Source organism: Neoarius graeffei, chromosome 8 (genome assembly GCF_027579695.1).
Source record: "Neoarius graeffei isolate fNeoGra1 chromosome 8, fNeoGra1.pri, whole genome shotgun sequence".
NCBI classification, from domain to species: domain Eukaryota; kingdom Metazoa; phylum Chordata; class Actinopteri; order Siluriformes; family Ariidae; genus Neoarius; species Neoarius graeffei.
The window spans coordinates 36,265,261-36,279,433 of record NC_083576.1 but is presented as its reverse complement, the minus strand read 5'-3'; the positions used below and the strand labels follow the sequence as shown (position 1 = coordinate 36,279,433).

Genomic DNA, 14,173 nt, shown 5'->3' with positions numbered 1-14,173 from the left:
CCAAAACCGGATGGAGACATTTTACTCGTTCGGTCCAATATTAAATTTAATACCTCCCTTTCGAAAATTCCAGTTATTCCAAACAATTTAAGACGTTTTTAGGCCTTGAAAACCGAAAGTTGTATTTAAGACTTTTTAAGGATCCGCGGGAACCCTGCATCCTGACCAGCTGCATCACCGTGTGGTACGGCGCCTCCACCGTGTCCTGCTGCAAGACTCCACAGCGCATCGTGAGAGCAGCTGAAAGGATCATTGGCGTCTCTCTCCCTTCTCTAATGGATATCTCTAACTCCCGCCTCACCCGCAAAGCCATCAGGATTGCAAGTGACCCCACCCACAGCCTCTTCAGTCTGCTGCCGTCAGGGAGGAGACTGCGGAGTCTCCAGGCTAAAACCAGCAGGCTCAAGGACAGTTTCTTTCACCAGGCGGTTAGGGATGTGACTTTTGATCAAAAACACTATTCGAAATTCGCTAAAAGATATTCGAAATTCGATTCGAAAATCGACAGAACCCCGCCCGCCCCACCCAAACGCGCGCACACATGACAGACAGGGTGAAAGTGGTAACGGTTTAATGAGTCATCAAAAAACAAACTTCCATTCACCTCACATAGCCTACAGTATCAAACAATAATATAGGCTTCCTATTTTATTGTACATTTCTATGCAGCCACGACTATTTCTGTCTGTTAGAAGGAACCGCGGGTGAAACTGCCCGTTTAGGAAACGATAATGAAAGTATTCGAACAGTCAGAGCAGAATAAACTTAAGACATATTTTTGTTCAAAAAAATTAACATGTCGACGTGGTCGGGATGGCGACGGGTACGCAGCCTATTGACAATTAGACCGGCTGCGGAGAACACACGCTCCGATGGCACGGACGTTGCAGGCACACACAGGTAGGCGCTGGCCAACTTTGCCAGGCGAGGGTATTTCTGTTGATTGTCTTTCCACCATGTCATCGGGTCAGTGTGGAGCGGTGGGCATGTATCCTGGCAGTACTGAGTCAATTCAGTCACGCATGTTGCCCTCTCTGTGCTGTAATCCTCGCCAAATATGACGGCAATTGCTGCTGTTAATGGGCCATCCTTTCGGGAATGTCTCGGTTCGCTGGGCCCTTCATGCGATTCCGCCGCCTCTCCGGCCTCTTCATCATCTGCCATGGACAGAAGGTTTCTCACCTCGGCCTGCACTGCGTTTCTCACCTCGTCAGTTGCGAACCTCAGGTGTTTGTGTCTGGGATCCAAAAATGAGGCAATGTATGCGACCTTGCGTGCGCTGCTGGCATTTTCAGGTGCAAGGCGCTCTTTCAATGAGGCAGACACCGCTTTTTTGAAATTGGTGACTTTGGAAGATTCTTCTGGGAGTTCTTTGAGATGTTTGGACAGTAGGTTTGCAACCACTGGAAAAATCATAGAGAGCGACACATTCGACTCTCCACATAACGCAGTGGTGGCGCATTTGAGTGAGTACAGCACAGGCAAAATTTCCTCCATCACACACCAGCTATCATCGGCCAATTCCAGGGTGCGCGCATCCGATAATTTGGTGACATTTCTGTCTGACAAGACAGCGCACACAGCCCATCTCTGTTCTAACAAGCGCTCGAACATGTCATGTATCGAATTGCATCTCGTCCGGCAGCTTTGCACCAACTTGTGTGCAGGCACGTTTAGGAGCTGTTGCTTTTGCTTCAGAGCTTCTGTTGCCACCGTGCTATGATGGAAGTGAGACACCAGACGATTGGCAGCTTTTACGACATGGTTTATGTTTTGCAGTTTGAAACCGTCGTTTGTAGCCAGTTGAAGTGTGTGTGCAAAACAAGGCTGCGAGTCCCACCCCAGCCCGGCGTCGGAATTGGCTAGAACCATGTTACTAGCGTTATCATGCACGCACGCGATGACTTTTCCAGTGAGACCCCAGTGGTCCCTCGCGTTAGACAGTACATTTGCGAGATTCTCAGCCGCATGTCTCTCGGGCATGGCTTTGGTCTGCAGAACAGCACTCTGCATCTCCCAGTCTAGCATGTAATGGCGACATAGGATTCCGTTCTCAGCGCCGTCCACGAATCTGTAGTGATGGACACTTTATGGGCATTCGCTAATTTCCTTTGTAGGATGCTTGCATTTTCATCACGAAGTTTTTCCAGCCTGCTAGTGATTGTTTTTCGACATGGAACTCTGTATTCAGGCTCAAGAAAGTTCATCAACTCTCGAAAGCCTTCTCCTTCCACAAAGCTAACAGGCAGCATATCTTTAGCTATCATCTTAGTGAGGAGAGTTGATATTTTTTCGGCACGGGCGGCATTCAACTTAGATGACCTCACCATGAAAGCGGCAACTGACTGCTGGCCCGAAGTCACTTCTACTGGATGTCTCGCTTTCAGGTGGTTGTGCATGGTGGTGGTTGATCTGTGGTATGCCAGCTTTACCTGACAGATGTTGCATTTAACTTCATTTATCAAAGTAAATGAGGACCATACGGAACTTTTGCTACCTCGCTGCATCTCTGCATCGCACCGCATGTTGCAAATTGCAATTCTTCTTCTGTTATTTTGACTACCTTTACTGTACGATAGCGGCACCCTCTGGCCGAATTAATGCAACAGAGTATGTTAGGAACAAGGAAACGCCTTTCCGCGCTTATTTTTTTTTAGTGGAATGTAACGCAAGCCAAAACGGCATTCGAAATTACTATTCATTATCCGAACTAGTCACGAATATTCGACTATTCGAAAAATCATGTCCCATCCCTACAGGCGGTCAGGAGGCTCAACTCCCTCCCTGCTCTGTCCCTCCTCCCCCCGCCACAGACTCTGCTCGCACACCCCCCTGCCCCCCCTTCAGCATCTGACATGTCACCCTCACAGTCCCCCCAACACATACTCTCAACGTTCATTAACACACTGAACTCAGGGACTGCACATTTCACTTTACCTCGCTCATTTGCACTATTCCGCACTACCTCACCTTAACAGCTATTAGTTTATACTGCTTATTTCATGTTTACCTGCTATACCTCAAGTGCCCTTGACACTGTGTGTGTGTGTGTGTGTGTGTGTGTGATACATTTCACACACTTGTATTACACACATATACTTAGTGTGTGAGATAGTGTGTATAAATGTGATATCATTTTACACACAATTTATATATATAAAAATAAAAACAGTGTGTGTACACATGGTGTGTGTGAGATATATAGATAAACACACTGAGATAAAAAAAAAAAAAAAGTGTGAGATAGATATAACACGTGTGTGATGTGTGCGCGCGTGTATATTTTATTTATATACATTATACACACACACACACACACACACACACTTATTGCACATGTTTTTGAAAAGGTAATTTACAGAATTCATGCTAAAGATATGGAACAGAAGCTCAGCTCAAGCCACTTTGCTTACAGAAACGGAAGAAGCTGTACAAATGCTGTGCTCGCAATTCAACATACAATACATAATTACTTGGATCATTCTGACTGCAAAGCCATGCCTCCATTTCACCATGGACTTCAGCAAGGCCTTCGAGTCTGTAAAACATTATCTGAAAAACCTTCCGTTAAACCTGTATATTATTAATTTGTATTTAAATTTTTTGAAAGATAGGCAACAAAGGGTCATCTGTGATGCCTTTGTAGGGCATTGGAAGGAGGTAAATCAAGATACCACCCAGGGCAGCATTAGTGGCCCCTACATCTTTAATATTTTTCTAAAAACGACCTAGAGATTAAAAATTGTTCCACAACTGTTTTGTATAACAGGGATGTGATTTGGGGCTGGTGAAATTATCTGAAAATTTTAGCCGGGGGTCTGGGGGCCGCAGGCCCCCCAACTGGTCCAGGGCAGCGCCCTGGTGGGGGGACAAAGTAGTCAATGAACCAAAGTAGTCACATTTTGAAATGCAAGGTAGAACTGATAATGTTTTATCATATGAGACGATAAAAAGGTTTTAGAAATCTCAAAATGTAAACAAAACACGTCCGGACCAAAAAAAAAAAAAAAAAAAAATACTTTTCTGTGAAATTGACTCATATACAGAACTGTACAGTGTTCACTCACTTGAGGATTTTCATATGCAAGAATAAAAATCACTTTTTCACTAAACAACATTCACAAAAAATGTGTTTGCTGAATCCATTCAATCCAATCAGAAGTCTGTGAAGAAGCCAATATCTCTACTCATATTTCTGAAAGGCGGGGTACACCCTGGACAAGTCGCCAGGTCATCACAGGGCTGACACAGACAACCATTCACACTCACACCTACGGTCAATTTAGAGTCACCAGTTAGCCTAACCTGCATGTCTTTGGACTGTGAGGGAAACCGGAGCACCCGGAGGAAACCCACACGGACACGGGGAGAACATGCAAACTCTGCACAGAAAGGCCCTCGCCGGCCCCGGGGCTCGAACCCAGGACCTTCTTGCTGTGAGGCGACAGTGCTGACTGCTACACCACCGTGCCACCCTTAATTTTTTTTTTTATTGCTGTAAATTTTGTTAATTATGCCTTAGATATCACGGTAATGTGTAAATAATGTAATGTATCTACATTGGTTGTACATTTAATTAAGTTCATTTCATTCATTCATAATTATCATACTTTTTAAAAAATAATTTAAAAATAAATAAATAAAACAACCTGGCTGATAACACTGGTCAAGATGATGTTGACACTTCTCTAAAACGAAACTAACTTTATATAGTAGCCTCCATATACAAATACACACACACACACGTTGTCCCACTGAAGGCTCAATCCCAAATCACTTCCTCCTTCCTATACAAGTGCCCTACACAGGGGGCCCCTGTCGTCTCTCTAGTGCACTCTATATGCCTTATGGAGCGGTTTGGTCTTCAGCGCAACAGATTTCCTCTTCATCAGCGCGGTGGAGCAACAGGACAGGGGGCGTTTCCAGCTGCGCAGCGCTCACTTTCACTTAGCCTGTTAGCCAGAGCAGGCAGCTGCAGCACATATTTTGACTTTCTATGTAGCCAGAAGAAGCTATACATGCTCCAAAATAGGATTCAGTTATAAATAAATGGCCTTGACAGACTTGTGTTTAAGCGGTGCGTTAAAGCTCTTGCTAGCTACATGGCTAAGTAGCAACAAGCCTGAGTGTAAAGTAACAGAACTTCACTGCTACTAGCAAGACGTGCTAACTCAGGAGCTAACTCTAGTGTCCCTGAGCAAATGTTCCAGTCATTTTACACCCAAAGTGGAAATATTTCCACGGACTAAATGACAAACGGCATCTCCTCCTCTCTTTCCTCTCCTCTCCGCCCAGCGCGCCGGTACGTGAACTCATTCCGGGTGACCGTCTGCCAACCTCTCGCCTCCCTAAACACACACACAAAGCCCACTAGCTCAACCCAGACAACCATGTCCTGTCAAACACACTCGGCTCTGCCATGTCGGACAAAACGCACACATAAAAAGCTGAGTTTGTTCGTGACCAAACGACACACACTCACAGATAACACGCTGATGCGTAGAGGGGCCTCCAGCAAGCACGCCATCTCTCTCTCCCCCTGAGCGAGAGACGATCCGCCCCGACCTGAACAAATGTCTCACGGTATTATGTCCAACGTCTGTAGCAACCTCTTTCTCCAACCATTCGCAGCGGAACTTGTTTTTCACTATTCTGTCGATTTCTTTAACTCGATTTGCATCTTTACGCTCGATCACGGAGGCTGCCATCTTTCAACTCTGTTTGAAGCGAGCTTACGTACAGCTATCTAACAAGCGCGTTCATTGGTTGTTACACAGCGATGGGCCAATCACGTACCTCGTTTCATCTCAATGACGGAATTACTGAAAGTCGGAACGAATAGGACATGAATGCGGATATTTGAGCGAAAAATCGGAAAAAGTTTTTCAAATTTTGAGGTGAAAAAAGCGGAATTCCGCGAATTTGCAGAAAAATCACATCCCTGGTATAAATATGCAGATGACTCCGCTATTATTGCGCCTGTGTGAAGGGATAAAGACTGTTCTAAGGAGTTAGTAATGCAGTTTTTAGAATGGTCAAAAACCAAATTCTATGATCTGTAATCCCAGTAAATGTAAGGAACTTTCTTTGTGAAAAAGGGCAATGTAGAGAACTTTGATAGGATAGCCAGAATGGACCACTTGCATGTGACGTCACAGCTGATCCAGATTGTAAACAGACGCCATCTTGTCGGTCAAACGCCATTTCCGCCTTCTACTTCTGGTTCCACTTCTACTTCTGGAAAACCCTACTATATACACAATTTCTACTACAATGTCAACTCCACCGAAAATCAATAACACATTAGACGAGTGGAATCCTGTGTCCGAGTCCTTCCCTTTCAAGTGTGGGAAACCCATCATGCTCACATACACTTGACAGTAGGCTGCCACGGGACCCTGACAGGCGTGCAAAATGGATTGCTGCTATCAGGTATACCATATATACAGTAACAGTGATAGACTACTGATACTTGATCTAACTGATGATATAAAATATTCAACCATAATAGTGGATATGGCGGCGCATGATGGGGATGCTACGGCTACAAGCTCTCCCTACCTGTGCACGTTTGTGGTTTTTTTGTGTGTATTTTTGCATGTTGTTCGTCTGTACTGGACTTCAATATCCACTACAACCATATGGACTTACTGGACATTGGTTTCCAACGATTTCCATCGCATGCACAACATTCCGGACGAGAAAGCGAGACCAGCGGGGTCTCCGTGGATTGTTATCGGGTCTGGCAGGCGAAGGAGGCGGCGTCGGGAGAGGAAGCAAAAGCGAGGCTGCAGAGCCGGCCTGTTGACTAAGCTCAGAAAACAGCCACTCAAACCTCCACTGCCAAGCCTCTACCTCTCCAACGCCAGATCCATGGTAAACAAGACGGACAATTTGGAATTACAGCTGGAATTACCTTATTCTATAATCGGCTGGTCAGTGCTATACTAGACACTACTGATGTATCTAGTATCAGTACTAGTACTCAATACTTAAGTGACTTACCCATCCAATGAGGATTGTTATTTTCTTGTTTACAAGATGCCACATCTGAGGGGGGGCTGACAAATCCTGAATTTCTGTAAAGATAACTGTCCAGAGATTTATAAGCACGCAGTGCTTCACCACTGAACAGCGAGGGAAAGTTAATGAGGTAATTATACACATCTGGGTATTCCACCTCTGGCAGTTCAATATCCACCGACACGGTCGTGAAAACTACGTCCGGTAATCGATAAGGGTCACTAATCTGTAGGTCGTTTATTTTAGACATATCTCTAGTTATCTGTTCATTAGAAAAATGAGCCGTGTAGTCCGTCGGTTGAAATTGATCCATTTTGTACACGAGTGCAGCAGTATTCAGCTGTGTTGTTGACCGACAAGATGGCGGCTGTTTACATTCCGGTCACGTGACTGCAAGAGGTCTATACCTCAGGTTAAGGAACTTGTTTTGCTTGGTGTAACTTTCCAATCAGACACCAGATTTACTATTCATTATCAAACGCCAAGAAGTGCTGACATGTACTTAGAACACTTACAAAAGAAGGGTATGAAACAGAAATTGACTACTTATTCAATACCATCGTAGTACCAAATACTTCATATGGGCTTGCAGTGTACAGGGCCGCAGAAGCCAAATTAACAACAGTTCGATGTTTTTTGGATAGATGTAAGAAACATCAGTACATCTCAAAAATAGTATAGACATTCATAAACTCCTAGAAAAACAAGAAAATATACACGAATGCTATGAGCTTGGAGAATCAGTTACACAACATGATGCCCAAGGTAAAAGATAACATATCAGTTTAGAAGAAAGTCAATTAAGAAACCTAAAATAAAAAAAAGCATTTTATGAGCTCTTTTGTAAACCGCCTAGTTTTTAGATAGAATTTAGTTTTTCCCGTTAAAAGTTATCAGTATTATTTGTCATCATTGATCTCATGTAGTACATTACTTGTACTTTCGTATTCATAAAATTAGTTCGCATTTAGGTTTTATATTTATTATTCTGAATTTTTCTGCCCTTTTTAGTTCTCTTTCCACTTTAACATAGGATTTTTTTTTTTTTATCTTATGCAATAAAGACCTATTGTTATTAATGCTTGGGGGGGGGGAACGCCTCAAAAAGTCAACAGCAGAGAGCTCCAAGAACACTGTCACAGTTGTTTCATAGCAAACTATAATTGCTAAGTAAAGTTTCAGGCTCGTCAATTTAGTTTCTGCACCTTCTCATAATCTAAAACTAGAATCACCACTGTACAGGAAATAAAACAAAAAGTTCCAAAACATTTCGCCATGTTTAACACAGTGTACACAACTGATTGGGTTCATGGAACCTACACTTCACTATAAAGCATTTAAAAAAAAAAAAAAAAAAAAAAAAAAAAAAAGACCTTTTAGATCAAGTTTAGAAGACTTCTGTGCAGAAGACTTGTGTCTTTACCTGTCTCTGAGAATCATTAAAATAGGCTGGTACAGTCACAACAGCATTCTTCACCATATGGCCCAAATAATTCTCTGAAAAAGAGGAATAATTCACATATGAACACGTCATATTTTTTTGTATTTTTTATTGAACACTCGTGAAAACAGTCCTATTTTAAAACGGACTCTTACCTGCAGTCTCCTTCATCTTAATCAGAATAAAGGCCCCAATCTGGCTAGGGGAGTACAGCTTTCCATGGGCTTCTATCCAGGCATCTCCATTGGATGCACGTACTATCTTATATGGGACATTCTTTCTGCAAATGAAGAACCACACCAATTTGTTCATAACACCCTCCGTACTAGCAGCAGTGGTAATAACAGCACACAATAATAATAAAAAAAAATGTATTAAACACCGCTTCAGGTGACCCAGACGTGCAGATTCCTCCTTTACACTATTCAAAGGATCTGCCCCTTCCTCACCGCCTACTGTACTGTACCCAGCTTTTGGTCCAAAGTGCTGATCCTCTCCCACTTGGAAGTCTGCAATTCTCTCCTCGCCAGCCTCCACCTGCCACCAGCAGTTCATCCAGAACACTGCAGCCTGCCTGGTCTACAACCTCCCTCATTCCTCCCATGCTACCCCTCTGCTTGCTGCCTGTCACAGTTCACATCAAATTTAAGGACGTTGGTGCTAGCTTACCAGGCATTCCCATAAAGGCCCCAATCTGGCTAGGGGAGTACAGCTTTCCATGGGCTTCTATCCAGGCATCTCCATTGGATGCACGTACTCTCTTATATGGGCATATATCCAGCATACCTCCAGAGACGGAGCCAACCCTACAAACCAGCTACATCTCTACACTCCACTGCTACTGGTCACCTGGCCCCTCCCTCCTCTCTGTTCCTGCCCAGCCCACTCAAGACTGCCATCTGTGCTGGCTCCCAATTGGTGGAATAACCTTCGCATCAAAAGTCAGAAGTGCTAACTTCCTGACCACCTAGAAGTCCAGACTCAAGACCCACCTCTTCAGGCTGCACCTCTCCTCTGCTTCCCTGACCACTGTGTAATTACATAGCCATCTCAGATGTCTTGACCAATGCAGCCTGGGTCCTGTCTAGTCTGGTCAAGATGACGTACCGTAGCATTAGTCATTGGGGTTTTATTTTTCTCAATTTTAGTTGTTCATTTGTCTGGTTTGCTTGTTTTCCTTGGCTATTTACAGTTACTTCAACAGAATATTATACTAGGTGTTGTTCTGTCACTTGCTCATTTGGCAAAAGGACTTTATCTAGAAGCAGTTCAGCACTTCTTGTACTCAACTTTTGCACTTGTATGCTGCACTAGGCAAGTGCGTCTGCTCAGTGCCTGTAACGTAATTATTATTATGATCACTTTGTCACGATAACATGATCGCTAGGCAGAAGATTATGTACCAGAGAGAAAAGCAAAATCACTTTTGGGTGGGATGTCAAATGCACACAGGTGGCACTGCTTTCATTAGGAACACGATACCAGCACACGCACGAAAAAACAAAACCTTCATTGCACTATACAGTGTGTGTGTGTGTGTGTGTGTGTGTGTATATACACACACACACACTTGAAAAGTTTGTGAACCCTTTAGAATCTTCTATATTTCTGCATAAATATGACCTAAATAAATCAACAGGTTTTCACACAAGTCCTAAAAGTAGATAAAGAGAACCCAGTTAAACAAATGAGAAAAATACGATACTTGGTCATTTATTTATTGAGGAAAATGATCCAATATGCATTTTACCCCCCTACCCCCCCCCAAGTCTTCATGTTGTTTACGTGTGTTATTTTGTGCTTATGTGCTGAGGTGTTTTTTAATGTTCCCACACTGTACTCCTCACAGGGGCATAGTGTGGGGGTTGCTTTTTTCTCCTCATGTTACTCTATTTTTTCTCTTCACCCCGTCTTCCTGTCCTGTCTACTCCCCCTCTGTCAATTGTATGCATGTGTATATGTAAGGACGGGTTGGTCAATTTCGCTGGCACTTGTGACTAGTGACAAAGGGCTTATTCATATTACATATCTGAGTGGCAAAAGTATGTGAACCTCTAGGATTAGCAGTTAATTTGAAGGTAAAATTAGAGTCAAGGGTTTTCAATCAATGGGATGAGAATCAGGTATGAGTGGGCACCCTGTTTTATTTAAAGAACAGGGATCTATCAAAGTCTGATCTTCACAACACATGTTTGTGGAAGTGTATCATGGCACGAACAAAGGAGATTTTTGAGGACCTCAGGAAAAAAAAAAAAAAAAGTGTTGCTAATGCTCATCAGGCTGGAAAAGGTTACAAAAGCATCTATAAAAGGAGTTTGGACTCCACCAATCCATAGTCAGACAGATTGTGTATAAATGGAAATTCAAGACAACGTTTACCCTCCCCAGGAGTGGTCGACCAACAAAGATCACTCCAAGAGCAAGGCGCAAGTCAGCGAGGTCACAAAGGACCCCAGGGTAACTTCTAAGCAACTGAAGGCCTCTCTCACATTAGCCAATGTTAAATGTTCATAAGTCCACCATCAGGACAAAACTGGTGTGCATGGCAGGGTTGCAAGGAGAAAGCCACTGCTCTCCAAAAAGAACATTGCTGCTCGTCTGCAGTTTGCTAAAGATCACGTGAACAAGCCAGAAGGCTTTTAGAAAAATGTTTTGGGGATGGATAAGACCAAAATAGAACTTTTTGGTTTAAATGAGAAGCGTTATGTTTGGAGAAAGGAAAAAAAAAAAAAAAAAAAAAAAAAACACTGCACTCCAGCATAAGAACATTATCCCATCTGTGAAACATGGTCAGCATTTCCCCACACATTGACAAGACTATGGCGCCCCGCCATAGTCTAATTTGGGCCGCCATAGTCTCAGTCCGTGCCCGCCCGCACGCACACACGGCGACACTGACGCACCAGGCCTGACATTGCGTGCGTTGCCTATCTGAGACAACTCTGATAAGCTACATCCTGTCTGCATCTACATGTTAAGGTAAGTTTATACAACTTTATGTAGCCTTTGACATGATTGAGGAGGTGACATTTAGGCTACGCTATTGTGCTTTATAGGCATATGGACAGCGCATTGATGGATGACGTTAAGTGTATTGTTTCAGTAAAATTACTTTGCCCATTTCGTACTGGCAAACCTACCTTTTCTGTAAGGCAACAGTAGGCTATTTTGAGGCAATATTAGTTAGCCCTTCGTAGGTATCTAATTCGTCAAATTAACTTTATCATCCCACCAGGATCAGATCGTTTCCAAATTCACCGGCGAAGTGCTTCCCGCTTGACATTGTATGTGCGCAGTCTATCCAAGTGATGGGAGACGTGAAGTGACAGCAGTGATAAACTAATCTAGGTCTGCATGTACATGTTAAAAGGGAAAAGTAGTCTATTCTAACAAAGAGCGAACTTCGATGCCACTTTTGAGAATTACGCCGCTTTTCCACTACAAACGCGGCTGAGCCGAGCCGTGCCGTGCTGAGTCGGGCTGAACGGGGCTGTTGGAGTTGCATTTCGACTACAACCGCGCTGAACCGTGCTGGCTGGAAGTGGGTGGACACATTGGGTGGAGTTAGCGAAAGTGGGTGGACGTCACGTGATGTCGTTAAGCAGCGCAAACAGTGATATCAGTGAGCTTTTAAGCGGTAGTCTCACGACCCGAATAGTAAACAATAAACATGGAGGACATGGAGTCGTTAGAGTTGCTGGTCTTGGTGCTGTGGCTTGTCGTCACCGACAACGCCAACAGATACTGGCAAGAGCGTATAGACGAGGCGAGGCGCATAAGGCTTCAGAAATTCTCGTAATTCGTAATTCTTCTTCTTCCGGGTTTACGGTGTTTACAGATCCCAGCGTGCTCGCGGGGCGTGTGTGGGAGTGTGAGGACACTCCTCCTCACCAATCAGTGCACAGGGGAGTGTCTGCTCACGCCCCCAGCCTCACTCGGCTCGCTTTGGCTCGCTTCAGCCCCACTCCAAAACCGTGCGAGTTTTAGGGGCTAAGCAGGGCTGCAACGAGCTGAGTCGTGCTGTTTTTTGGTAGTCGAAACGCGAGCCGTGTCGGGCTGAAGTGAGCTGAAAAAGGGTAGTGGAAAAGGGCCATTAGTGCTAGCAGGGCTCGACATTAACATTTGTCCGCTTGTCCGGGACAAGTGATCCTTTATGTCGGACAAGTTCATCGTTTCAGTTACTTGGCCGATTGGACAAGTGCCAAAATACACCGATATTCGGACTACATATCAAATTTATCAGTTTATTCACACGATTTCCGAAGCATCTCACTTGGCATTGTTTTGATGAATCGCCGGATGTTTCTCTTCAGAAAGAGCGATGTGCGCATGCGCAATATTCCGCTTGCGAAACCGGCCAATACCGCTTCGTGTATTCAAGCTGAAAAGTAAACGGTCATTTACCAGACCCTCCAGGATTTCGTGATGTTACGATTTGCAACACCAACACAAATTCAACCAATCCCCGTTAATTCAGGGCGGTGTTGCAATTATATCCAATCACCGCAACTTTCCTGCAAATTTGACCAATCGTCATCTTGAGGTGACGTCGACAAACTACCTTCTGCCTTACTTCCGTGTATACGTTCAAGAGAAGCAGCATGTGCGAGTCAGTGTTTATGTAGGCTTAAATTTTGTTACTGAAAGTGTGCTATGTTTACAGTGAAGGACTGTGTGCACTTTACATTATTTTTACTTAATACAAGAAATTAATGGATGCCAACATTTTTGCCAAAATGGCATTTTATTTTCCATTGTTTAGGCAGCTTCAGCATCATACTGTGAGATTCTGTTCAAATTGGTTTTTTTCTTCTATGAAGCCTGAGCCATTTATTTTATTAGTTTATAATTGTTTAATTTAGTCTTCAGGAGAGACTGCCTGCACACAGTACTAGTATTAATAGCAGGGCTTTGAACCGGTTCAAGGAACGAAAACGAAAACCGGGAACTTTTTCTATTTCACATGGAACAGAAACGAAACCAGAAACTTTATTTTTTATGTTCCGGAACAGAAACGCTTATTAAAAATAATGGTAACCGGTTAATACCGGTTTTTATTTCGTTCCTCAAAGTTTCCGTAGCCTACAAATAAAAAAAGTCATTCTTCTCCTGCGCAAGTTTCTATGACCCGCTGGGGTTCACTTCCTGTGTGACGTTCGCTGACTGAATGGAGAGAGCGGGAAGGTGGACTACTATCACGTCTCCACGTGATAATAAGTGAGTAAGTGCATTACTCAGTAAGTGCATTACTGAGTGTCTGAGCAAAGAAGAGCCTGAACGTTGCAACCTCCCTATTGGCTGTTTGTAAAAATGTATCAATTGTTGCTCTTCCCACGGGAATCATCGCGGGCTCGAGAGACGAGACCTGACGAGTTAGTTCGTTGGTAGCAGAACAAAGTGTCTGGACACAAATCGGGTTTTCAGAAAAGGAAAGAAAATAAACGGAGGGTCGAAAATACAAAAAAGGAGGCAGAAAATGCAAAACGAGTTTTAAGGTAGGACAAATGGTTACTTTTTAAGGCAGCCCGCTGTGGCTGCCTGCAGGCTTATTTATTATAGCCCATTTAGTTAAAATAGTTGATATAAAATGTTTATAGTTATAGTTATGTGATGGTTGTCCTGATTTAGACTGTTTTTTTTTTTTTGGGGGTGGGGGGGTGGGGGGTGGGGGTTTGCGCCCGGGTCCAGATTAGGGCAGAACCGGCCCTG

The 14,173-nt window shown here is 43.8% G+C and overlaps 1 protein-coding gene across 1 annotated transcript in view; it reads right to left on the bottom strand.

The window, feature by feature from the left end:
* The window catches only part of hspa9 (heat shock protein 9), a 109,492-nt gene that overhangs the window by 57,490 nt on the left and 37,829 nt on the right, over positions 1–14,173 (bottom strand). The window contains exons 5-6 of the mRNA XM_060927612.1: positions 8,620–8,744; positions 8,447–8,520 (exon numbers count right to left, since the gene is read on the bottom strand). Coding sequence (XP_060783595.1) covers positions 8,447–8,520; positions 8,620–8,744 — 199 coding nt within the window. The remainder of the gene's footprint in view (positions 1–8,446; positions 8,521–8,619; positions 8,745–14,173) is intronic.